The 12,753-nt window shown below is 40.1% G+C and overlaps 1 protein-coding gene across 2 annotated transcripts in view; it reads left to right on the forward strand.

Moving 5' to 3' along the window:
• homer (protein) overlaps positions 1 to 12,032 on the forward strand; it is a 112,196-nt gene extending 100,164 nt beyond the window's left edge. Inside the window, exon 6 of one of the 2 annotated variants that reach the window (XM_065238544.1) lies at positions 11,807 to 12,032. In XM_065238544.1, coding sequence (XP_065094616.1) covers positions 11,807 to 11,903 — 97 coding nt within the window. In that variant the 3' untranslated portion in view covers positions 11,904 to 12,032. Of the gene's footprint in view, positions 1 to 3,428; positions 3,475 to 11,806 lie in introns of those variants that run through there. The other variant, XM_065238545.1, reaches the window with a different exon arrangement.
• Positions 12,033 to 12,753: the final 721 nt, after the last annotated feature.

The raw sequence follows: 12,753 nt of genomic DNA on the forward strand, positions 1-12,753 counted from the left end.
TATGATATGAGACGCTCCATTTATGTGTATCTAGAATAGAACCTTACACATTTTTTTTAACTGTGTACTCACCCTATCAGGAGCAGGATCAGGATCATTCCTTGTTGAGTCTGCGATGAACTTCCCAGATGAAGTCCCCATATCTTTATAGTTGACCCGAAGTGCACCAATGTTATTTATATTAACCACTAGTTCAATCACTAGTTCACTTTTTTTCTTTTTTGTAATTTAATCAATGTCACTTTTCGGTTTCTTTTTTTTTTTTTTTTTGATAATTAACACTTACTGCCAGTCTAAATTTTGGCGTTCCAACACTTGAAAATAGCGGTTTAGTCTCCGCTGTCACCAGATCGAGGAATTTGAGGCCTTTGCACTCGGTATCAATATTCGGCGACTGTGTTAGGGAAACCACTTTTCTCATTTTGCATTTTCGATGATTATTAAATAAATAATAAAAAAGCGAAAATTGATATGTTGTTTGGAATGATGGTGACGCGCTTGGTAAAGATGACCAACAGCGATTCATGAAGAGCTACTGAATCCGATCAGCAGCGGTGCGGCTTCTTCCTCCATCTTAGGTGAACAGACTCATGTGGGCTGCTTCTCGCTGCTTGCGGGCAGGCTCTCCGTGTGTACTGGAGCACAATGTTCAACGCCATGCACCGAAAGCACTGATTTGCTACTGCTGCTGATGACGACCGATTGAACACCACTACCCACGGCAATTTAATAAGCACCGTTCTGTACTGAATCATTGTGAAAAGTTTGTAATCATTTCTGCAAGAAATGAATCGTTTCGAAAATAATTGAATCACTTTGAATGCAATGAATCACGTCAGAAATGTTTGGAATCACTTCGAAAAATACTAACTAACTTCAGGAATGTTTGCAATCACTTCGAAAGTACTGAATCACTTCAGAAAAGTTTGGAATCACTCCGGAAAGTATTGAATCAATCCAGAAAGTTTGTAATCACTTCCGCAAAAACTTTGTCGGATAACTGCCCACCCGTTTTCATTCCTTCCTCCGCAAGACCTTCACCATATAACGTTTCCCTTCTATATAAAGTCAGGAATCCTTATTGCCGGGGTAACGGAGGCGTGAATAAGGAACCGCGAATAAGGATACCCACAGCTTATGTGATTTTCATTAATGGGAGCTGTGGTGGATTATCTCATTTGTTTCAATATATAAAGCTATACTATCTTCGACAAAGTTGTTGTACTGGGATAGACCAACAAGCATGTGTCATTGGATTCAGGTTTAATTGCGAACTGCACCGCTAGAGGCGCTTCACTTTTATGTTACTTATGACGGGTGCTATAATATATGGATCTTAGAACCAACATAGAATATTTCGTGATCCTGGCCATACAAAAAGTTTCTGTTATCAGCAAAGTTGTTCAAGTGACCAAGTCCTTTCGGATGGTGGTCATATTAGTTCAGAACTCTCTCACTACGCAGCGCTAGTGTGCACATGAGCTTCCTGTATAAGCTGTATCTCAAAATCCTGGTTACTTTCTCGAGCAAAGTTGTTCAGGTGATCATGCTCTTTTGTATCGTGGTCATATAAGTTCAGAACACTTTGTAACGTTTTACGTTTATTTGGAAATAGTATTTCGTCGAAATCTAATTTAATTAACAATTAAATCCTTCTTATGTCAAGTTTGCTAAGAAATGAAATATTTCAACCGTGTAAATAAAATCAGACCATTACTGTGTCGATTTTACAACTTTGCCATATTTACTGTGTCTAGGCTACAACTTCGCCATAAAAGCTCAACTTATAGTGAGCTATATTATATTGTACATGCTTTCTGGAGGCGCCATGAAGTCCGTCGCCATTCGAAAGGTTTGGCGCAACTCTCGAATAAAGAGGAAGTTTTTAAAAGATGACCTAAAGGGTGATACGGTCAAAATTTGGTCAAGGGAAAACGCGTGTAAATCGGTGAAATCGTTTATTTAAAAAATCAAATTAAATTTCTTTTTCAAGTTCAATTAGTATAAAATTCAGGAAAAATATTCAGTTAGGCTTCCGCTTTTCCAAATCCGAATTGCCGGGCCTTACGCTTGACCCCTGCCATCAGATTTTGTACAGCCACCTTGTCCACCTTCTTCGCCGCAGAAAGCCAGTTTGCCTTGAACTGCTGCTCGCCCTTAGCAGTTTTTTTGGTCTTCTTTAGGTTCCGCTTGACAATAGCCCAGTATTTCTCAATTGGGCGGAGCTCTGGCGTGTTGGGAGGGTTCTTGTCCTTGGGAACCACCTGCACGTTGTTGGCGGCGTACCACTCCATGGCCTTTTTACCGTAATGGCAAGATGCCAAATCCGGCCAAAACAGTACGGAACAACCGTTTTTCTTCAGGAAAGGCAGCAGACGTTTATTCAAACACTCTTTCACGTAAATTTCTTGGTTGACAGTCCCGGAAGCTATGAAAATGCTGCTTTTCAATCCACAGGTACAGATGGCTTGCCAAACCAGATATTTCTTTGCGAACTTTGACAGTTTCATGTGCTTGAAAACATCTGCTACCTTTCCCCTTCCTTTTGCCGTATAAAACTCCTCTCCCGGAAGCTGCTTGTAGTCGGCTTTGACGTAGGTTTCGTCGTCCATTACCACGCAGTCAAACTTCGTCAGCATCGTCGTGTACAGCCTCCGGGATCGCGCTTTGGCCGTCGTATTTTGTTTATCATCGCGATTTGGAGTCACTACCTTCTTGTAAGTCGATAGTCCGGCTCGTTTTTTGGCTCGATGCACGGTTGTAGACGATACACCCAGCTTATTTGCGGCATCTCGGAGAGAGAGGTTAGGGTTTCGCTTGAAACTACCGGCAACTCTCTTTGTCGTCTCAGCGGCTTCCGGTTTTCGATTTCCCCCCAATCCAGACTTCCTGGCTGTCGACAAACGTTCCCCAAACACTTTAATTACATTTGTAACGGTTGATTTAGCAACTTTTAGCGATTTTGCCAACTTTGCGTGCGAGTAGCTCGGATTTTCGCGATGCGCGAGCAAAATTTTGATACGCTGCTCTTCTTGCTTGGACGGCATTTTGACAACTGAAGAGTGAATTCCAAAATCAAAATAGGAGCAACATTCTACACACACACACCTTCAAAATGAGGGGTGTTCAGGTTTTTTAAATGCAAAATTGAAAGAAATACGTCAAGTTGATATTGACCAAATTTTGACCGTATCACCCTTTATTTGAATAGGAAAAAGTCGTTAGGAATTTTCCTGCTTGCAAAATTATTCTGACTCATCCATTTCGCTTTCGAATCGGCTGGATAACAGAAGTGCGTGAATTACTTTACGTTCTCAAGTTATATTAAATCAAATTGATTTTGTGCGATAAGTTTCTGATAAGTAATAGTAGTGAGTGAGTTTTTATCAACCAGTGGTTTTTTAAACGTTTTCTTTCTTTTTGTACAGTGGACATAAGTCCGTATTAAGTTCCGCGTAGTCTGTTCAGTGCGTTTATTTGTGAAATTGTACAAAAAAGGTAATTTTATGGAATTTTGTTAAAATTTAGAATTGTATAAGTAATGTGAGTTCACGTTGGATTTCCAGCGCTTTGCGCTTTTTTTGTACGGCCTGGATATACGTTCCGTTCGGCTATCGTCAACGCTGGATCGGGGGTTCCATCTGTGGCATCGCCATCATCGTTCGTGGGAGACGGACATTTCCCGTGACCCGTACGCCCTGCTAAGGCCTGCCTTTTCGAAGGTAGCTAAACGGAGGTGGGTGAATTTCGCTAATCTTCGAAGCGAAATATCTTCCGTCGACGAGGTCCCTTCCCCTACAACCCCGTGGACCATTATTTCCGAGAGCTCGCACAGTGTGAGTGCGTCGTCAAAAGCGTGCCGCGGTCCGGATTCAATCCAACGGGATATGGGGTTCATTTCATCACGGATGGTCATAGCGGAAACAAAGTACGCGAAGCCGTCCGAAGGTAAGTTGGCCTCCTCTCTTCGCGGAGCGAATCTCCCGGGACAGCACGACTTCTCGTCGTAGCTCAGCTCTCGATTGCCAAATCGGAAGTCTTCCGTCCAGCCGCCACTCCCTCCGCAATTCTAATTCGGCCATACCGCGTACGAGTCACCTTCCGTTGCTGCGCGCCATACTGCAGCACGTTCACGCCGCCATCGCTACACCGCCATCATCGAGTCGTCGAGCCCTCATCGGTCAGCAGTCATCGATTCATCGGTTCGTCAAGTAAAACCTGCGCAGGTATGTGAGAGCATGTTTAATTCATGGCCATGATTTGCTCTTTCCCGTAAACTCCTCTCAGAAATCCAATGCTAACGAATGCTAGAATATAGTTTAAATTAAAGGTTGAAGATTAGTTTTCCGAACGTTTTGAATGCTACTCTCTGACTAAAACACACTTACTACGTTACGTTCTGTTTTCTTTCGTTTCCGCTCAGTTGAGTCAGCATTCCTTCGTTCTCTTTCCGTTTCGTTTCGGGGGTGAGTCAGAGTAATACCTTTGGTATATTTATTTGGTCCATGCGCTCCATTCCTGTATTACTGAAAGACTTGGCATTTCCAGAAAGTTAATAGTTTTTTTCATTGCCGTTAGTAACCAACGACCATTCAAGAGGTCCTCTGAGAGAAAAGTCTCATTTGTCGGGCAAAGCTTTAACACGACCAGTGGTCTCTCCTAATCGAGAGTGGCGCTTAAGCCACTGAGTTAAATCAAAACCTCAGTGAAATTTCACGAACGGTTACATTGGTGCCCAGCACAAAAAATTATAACGTTTCATTTCTTTCATTCGTACATAAACAAAAACAGCATTTTCATACTTATTTTAATTTATTTCTATTTTTATATATATTTTTAATTTGCATTTTAGTTGTATGTTTGAATTGAATTTTCACCTAGTATTTAAATTGAACTGAACTTCCTTCTAGTGTTAAATTGGATTTGAATTTTCTTCTAGTGTTAAGTATGAATTGAATTCGTTTTTCTTTTATAATAGATTAAGTTTTTTTCTTCTTATTTTGCATTCTTGAATTTACATTTTATTATTATTTTTTTTTTTATTTAAGCATTATTTTTTTCTCGGTTTGAATTTGTATTTTGTAATTGAATTTGTATTGGAATTTGGTGATTGATTCTAATCAATTAAAATGAGTTGTCAATATATATTACCATCTGTTGAGCATTTGCTGGAGGATGAAGTAGACCATGAATTGAGATTACGGAAGCAATCAGTCGATCGAAGAGAAACGTTGGAGGATAAGAAGAGGTTGTTACGCAGATTGTTTAAGGATGATAGGAGTAGATAAGTTAATTATTCAGGAACTCATAAATTTTCAGATGAAATCCCAAAGGTTTCAGAAGTTGTCAATGGATTAATATCGAATTTGCAGAAACGAGCCGATCAAACAAGTCTCAAGAATACGGCACTATTTGATTCGCATAGCAAGCGCATCTGTTGATAATAAGGAAGAGAAAATGGCACAAAAAGATGTTTGTGTTCAAATTGAAGGAGTGTTAGCAGAGATAGGGTTGAAAATACGGGAAGATGAAGAAGAAGAGAGTCAAGAGGTAGGGAGAGGAAAGTTTACAGAATCCAAGGATGGAGATCAAAAGGAAACATTAAAGGTTTCCGAACCAACATGCTTATCAGGAGCTAAAGGAATCGCATGTAGTTGCCCGTGGTGTGATGGTACAGGTGCAAGGGAGAAATACCACAATCAAAAACCTGAGGTGTCAAAACATAGACAGAATGAAGGTTATTCGGATGAAAATTCGAAATATTCAGATTATGACAGGAAATCAAGAAAAAATAGAGTCGATAAAGAAATAAAAGGGTGGAAATATGGATATAACAAACATAAAAGGGATAAAGATGTTCGAGATACGGAGAAGTCAGATAGAAATTCAAGGGATCGAAAACCCACTAGCAATCGTGATGAAAAGGGAAAAGAAACCCGTAGATTGCGTCGCGGAAGAACTCCAAGTTCAAATGATGATAGTGACACAGAGGAAGAAGTCAGAAAGAGGAATTCAAGAAACCACAGACAGAAACTATACGATAGTGAATTAGAATCGGAGTCGGAAGATAGTTACAAGAGAAAAGAGAGAAGAACTCGTAGAAAAGGAAGTAGCGGTCGAAGACATCGACGACGTTTATCATCGTCTAGTAGCGTAACATCGAATAATGGAAGGAATCTTTATAGGAAGTCCAGAGTTGAGAATTGAAATATTTCGTTCTCTGGAGACAGATCGATGCAACTTGAAGATTTTTTGTACAAAATCAAGAAATTGGCTCGACACGAAGATGTCTCGGATAAGGAGTTGTTGAAGAACATTCATCATCGCCTAAAAGGAGAGGCGAATGGTTGGTGGTTTACTAGGGAGGATAGATTCACTCGGTGGAGTAAATTTGAAGATGAAATTCGCTTCCGATATGGAAACCCTAATCGTGACAGAGGAATCAAGGCCCAAATTCGTGACTTAAAACAACGGAGAGGTGAAACGTGCGTTGCGTACGTAACAGAGGTTGAAAAACTCAACCAATGTTTGCAGCGCCCTTTCTCGTCGAGAACATTATTCGAACTCGTTTGGGAAAATATGTGTGCCCACTACCCATCAAGATTATCAGTAATGGACATATACGATCTTGAGCATCTGAATAAAATTAATCATAAAATAGATGCAAGTGACCCTAATTTCTATAGGTCACCAAACAACATGAGAAACGATGTACATCATATTGAGGCTAAGGATTCTTGCTGTGAGTACACAGAAGAAGAGGATGTTCCTGTCCAAGAGATCCAGAAATTGCAGAAGAATAGTCGACCGACTTTGCCTTGAAGGACTAAGCAAATACGTCTTCTAACCAGCAGACGGGACAAAGACGGACAGAACCCAATAAAATGGCCTGTTGGAATTGCCAGAAACCTGGTCATACCTGGAGAGACTGCACAGAGCGTAAGATAATATTTTGCTACGCTTGCGGAAAATTAGGCAGAACTACAAGGACTTGTGAGAACAACCATCCTAGTACGGGCCGAAATAATGCCCAAAATTGCCAACAGTCAACAAACTGAATGCGGGGTGCTTGCCTGGGAATCCGAACATCTCGCCTGTAGGACCGATTCCCGATCAAGGAACTGTAAACCGAACAACCGACAACTATTCACTATTTGAAATTCGCGTAAACCCTGGTTCATGCCCTCACATTAAAGTTAATGTTTTAGGCACTGAAATAACTGCATTATTGGATTCAGGAGCTGCGGTCAGCGTTATGAGTTCAGTCAGCCTTTTAGAATCCCATGGTTTGACTATACTGAAATCAAATATTAAAATTTGTACCGCAGATGACACTAAACACACGTGTTTGGGTTACGTAAACACCCCATACACACTTGGAAATGAGACAAAAGTAATACCAACTTTGGTCGTTCCGGAAATTCGAAAGCCGCTTATTTTAGGAATGGATTTCTGGCGTGCCTTTAAAATACGTCCAATGATTGCTTCGGACAACATAATTCAAGATTTAGAGCTAACGTGGACTTCAAGTTTAGCAGATAACCAAATTAATTGCCTGAGAGTAGAAACGGACTCGATCGTCAGAGATGAAGATTTTATATCACTCTCAGTCCAACTTGTCGAACCGCTAGAACCAGAAATAGCTTTTAAATCCAAACCGGAGGAAGATGATTCGTTGGATATGCCAACTTTGGAACTACTAGAAGACCCTGCCAAAGCAATCGACGCGGTGGAAACCAAGCATGTTTTGACACTACGCGGCGCTAGTATGCAAGTGAACTTCCTGTATAAACTGTATCTAGAGAACCTGGCCGTATATAAAGTTGCTGTCTTGAGTAAAGTTATTCAGGTGACCAAGTCCTTTTGGATGGTGGTCATATTATTTCAGAACTCTCTAGCTACGTGGCGCTAGTGTGCACATGAACTTCCTTAATATGTTATGTCTGGAAAGCTTGTAAGATGTTGCTGTGCAATGTGAGAACAGAAACCGGAAAAGGGATGACGTGTAGAGGCCGGAAATTGATTTCGGACACCATTTTAAAATCCAAGATGGCGGTCGTCGGTTCAAGAAAAACTTTCAAATACCTTAAAATGTGGGCATTGCCGGATAGAAGCCGACGTGTAGAGGCCGAAAATCGATGCTAGACGTCCTTTTGTAATCCAAGATGCGGCCATCGGTTCAAGAAAAACTGTCAAATACTCTCCAATATGTGTATTTCCGGAAAGGGGATGACGTGTAGGGTCCAGAAATCGATGCCATTTGATCGTTGGTCAAAAAATAGATTGGAAGTGTTCAGTATTGTCTTGACCAAGATGAAACTAAACTGTTTTACAAAAAAAAAAAAAACGCCTTAAAGATTTTATGTCTCAGAGCGTCTGAAAACAATGCCGGGATCGAAAGGGGACAAAAAAGGGTTCTCAATTATGTTTTGCTGTAACACGAAAGGGTATTTGATGATGAAGCCGTTGGTAACAATGTCGCGAATCCAAGGGTCTATAAAAATTTAAAGAAAGCGAATCTCCCTGTACATTTATTTGCGATTTATTTGATAACTGAACAAACTACTGCCTCTCACCACAATTAGAGGAGTTCTGCGCAGCCAAGAACATTAGTTTTAAGGCTTTGCTGCTCTTTGGTAACGCTCCGTCGCATCCGCCCACCATAGGCAATCCCAACATAATGCTTTTATACATGCCTCCAAAGATTACGTCTTTGGTGGAAGAAGTTCAGCATCAAGAATTGTTTCAACTGCTTGGATGTGACTCAAAAGGACATAAAACAGAACACGTTGGTAGACTGCTGGAGGAAAATTCGCGAATTCACAACGACAACGAGGATTTGCAGATCATGTCCGATATTCAACAAACTGACGGAAAGTATGGTGCGCGGGGGATGACACACAGTGAAGTCAATGAAATCATAAGAGATGAACCGGAAACAATGAATATGGATTATATTTTCATCCCACCACGACAGAAATCGAGTTCAATATAAATCAACTCTCCGAGTTCAAAAGCTTCTGCACATATGGACAGTAATGTCGAACATAGTGCAAAAATGCAAGATTTGCTAAGGGAAGTCAAAACCCTTCTCACGGAGTGGAAGAACGAGGGTGACTAGAATGTATAAAACATGGCAGCGCTGGTTGGTTCTTTGTCATCGAAAGAGGAAATACATTGTGGAATAAATCTACAGTTTTCGAAAGAAAAAACCAAACAAATTGTTTTAAGGAATTTTCCACGATGCATCACGAAAGGTTCAAAACTACCAATTTTACACTTTTCCTACCGAGAATCACAGATTCTAAGTAATCATGAAAAATTTTCAATACCTATGTTTTGTTTTCCTTGTAGTCAGTCAAATGGGTTGTTCAACTTTGACAAATATTCCGATTTTTATACATCATCTGATTAGAGCTTCGTTTTCTGAGCACAACGATATTTTTATAAAACCCGGTAGACATTCCTCTCGATTTTTAAATCAGAAAAAAATAGCGGCTGTAGTAATAGACTGTCCCACATTTATATGGGGGAATTTTTTTTATCATTTTGCCATTAGGTGAGAAAACCACTCTCTGAAAATTTCAGCTCATTCGGATGTAACACGAGCTGGCGCTTTTGATTTAAACTTTATATGGGGATATTGGTTGAAATATATGGAGAAATAATATTCCTTCACTCTATCGTGCATAGAACTGGTTCAGCACAATCGATTTAGCTCAGCATTTCACCACACGTACCTTAAGCTATAAGAAACAACTTTGCTGAAGGCAGCATCACGATTTATTATTATGAAGATATTAATTAATAATGTGCATGCAGCTCGTATATTGCAGCTTAGGCAACATCACGTATTACCACTAAAAATAAAAGTTCATATTTTCCACAGCCCGACATCCAGGCTCGTGTCTTTTGTTGCTATAACCACTGTCTGAATGTTTCAGCTCTTTTTGACGTTACACGGGCTGGCGCTTTTGGTTTAATGTTTATATAAGAGATTTGATTGAAATTTGCATATACAAAATGATCATATACAGTTAAGTTTCCTATAGTACGGATTCGTTCTTGATGGATTCGTTCTTGTCGGATTCGTTCTTGCCGGATTCCTATAGTACGGTTGCCACTGGATTCCTATAGAACGATCGCCACTGGATTCCTATAGAACGATCGATCCGGCATTAACGAATACACGTAGCATATGGGATTTGAGCTAATTGGGACCAAACACTGATTGTACCGCAATCAGTATAGCTAATCCTGATGTCTTTGGAGAAGTTGAGAAGCAGATAGTTGGTCACCTTTTGGGAATAGTCAGTTCCCGGTAAGTCACAAGACTGGTCCTGTGGAAGATCCGGAACATCTGTGAAAATGGTCATTTTATGGAACTGATTCTAGAGCTCCGCGGTTTTTTCGAAACTACTCATAGACGTCTTATCACATTTAATTCAAAGTTGTGACTCACTCGAACACTCATAGACGTCTTATCACAATGAATTAAGATTTTCGACCAGAAAATGTACGTTAGGGACTATGAGATGGTCCTCTAAAAGATCCAGAACATCCGCAACACTGGTCCATATTTGAAATTGATCCTAGAGCTCAATGTTTTTTCGAAACCACTCATAGACGTCTGATCATTATGAATTAAGATTTGTGACCAGAAAATGGATGCTGGAGATCACGGGATGGTTCACAAAAAGATCCGGAACTTCCAAAAAGTGGTTAATTCATGAAACCGATCCTAGAACTCCGTGGTTTTTTCGAAACCACTCATAAACATCGTATCAGAATGAAATCAGAGTTGTGTTTGGAAAATGGAATCTGGAGACTACGGGATGGCCCTTCGGAAGATCCTGAACATCCGTAAAAGTGGTCAAGGCTTGAAAATGATCCTAGAGCTCTGCGTTTTTTTTTCGAAACCGCTCAGACGTCTTATCACAATGAATTCAGAATTGTGACCAGAAAATGTGGACGCTGGGGACTATGAGATGGTCCACTAAAAGATGCGGAACATCCGCAAAAGTGGTCAATTCATTAAACCGATTCTAGAACTCCGCGGTTTTTTTTTTCCGAAACCACTCATAGACGTAATATCAGAATAAATTCGAAGTTGTGACCGGAATATGGACTCTGGAATCCGGAACATCCGTAAAACTGGTCAATAATTGAAACTGGTCCTAGAGCTCTGTGGCTTTTTTTCGAAACCACTCATAGACGTCTTATCACATTTAATTTAGAGTTTTGGCCAGAAAATGGACGCTAGGGACTACGCGTAAAAGTGATCAATTCATGAAACTGATCCTAGAATTTCGCGGTTGTGTCGAAACCACTCATAGGCGTCTTATCAGAATGACTTCAGAGTTTTGACCGGAATATGGACTTTGGGGACTATGCGATGGTCCTCCGGAAAATCCAGAACATCCGTAAAAGTGGTCAATTCATAAAACAGATTCCAACGGCGATGTGACGAAACCACTCTTAGATGTCTTATCACAATGAATGTGGAGATGTGACCAGAAAATGAATGCTGGGGACTACGGGTTCGTTCACTAAAAGATCGACAACATCCGTAAAAGTGGTTAATTCATGAAACGGATCCTTGAACACCGCAGGTTTGTCGCAACTATTCATTGACATCTTATCAGAATGAATACGGAATTGTGACCAAAATGTGAATTCTGGGGACTACGGGATAGTTCTCCGCAAGATCAAGAATATCCATATACTTGGTCAATTACTGAAACTGATCCAAGAGCTCCACAGTTTTTTCAAAAGCACTCACAGACGTCTTTCCTTATGATTTCAGAGTTTTGATCGAATTTTTGACCCAGGGGATCAAGGAATGGACCTCTGAAAAATCCAATACATCCTTAAAATTGGTAAATTCATTAAACTGGCTCTAGATCTTAGCAATAGCGGTACCGGTGGTGTAATGGTAAGCGTGATTTCCTCTCCCAAGTAACAAATCTAGAGCTGCTTGGCTATATTGAAAATTTATAAAGGTTTTATTGCAGCTGCAACCATTACCTACAGCTTTATGACGGTCAGATATAATGCAAGTTATGGAACTTTCTTATAGCTATCTACAAAACCCCTATAAAGCTTATAAAAAAACCAAATGATGCTTATGCTATTTTCACTTATGAAAGGTTTCATGATTGCCTTGAAGTATATATAAGCGCAATAAAACTAGTTGGCCATGAAACAGTTATTTTAAAACCATTATAAGAATTCAGTTGCAACTTGTCAAACGTGTAAATGGGCGGTTTATTTTTACAACATAGAAAATAATCAAAACTTTCCGGTATTTCCAAGCGGAGCGCAAAGAAAATCAACAAAATTGTTAACATGAGCCCGTTTATTTGCTACAGTCAGCCGCAAACCTTCGTGAATAACTCCAACCAAGAAAAAAATGCCGCTTCATTTTCTTAACAACTTCAGAAAAATCGGAATCACTTTGGTGAGCACAGAATCATTTAAAACCAAGTTCAAAATTTCTTCTGCCAGTAATGACAATACTTTACGATAGACAATAACAGCGCTGGACGCTTCCAAATGTAACCTACATTTGGAAGCGTCCGGCGCTGTTATTGTCTATCGTAAAGTATGAGATTACCAGTTTTTACAAATTGCAGATGCATGCTAGTCCAACGTTGCTTCTCTGTCAGGTGATCTGGTAATAACGGAGTAGCAACTGCGAGCGGTTAATCATTACCATACTCAATTATGTCTGTACTATCTAAAGTGATTCAG

This window comes from Ochlerotatus camptorhynchus, unplaced genomic scaffold, assembly GCF_037179485.1.
Source record: "Ochlerotatus camptorhynchus isolate MF236.1 unplaced genomic scaffold, CSIRO-AGI_Acam_v1.1 ptg000823l, whole genome shotgun sequence".
NCBI classification, from domain to species: domain Eukaryota; kingdom Metazoa; phylum Arthropoda; class Insecta; order Diptera; family Culicidae; genus Ochlerotatus; species Ochlerotatus camptorhynchus.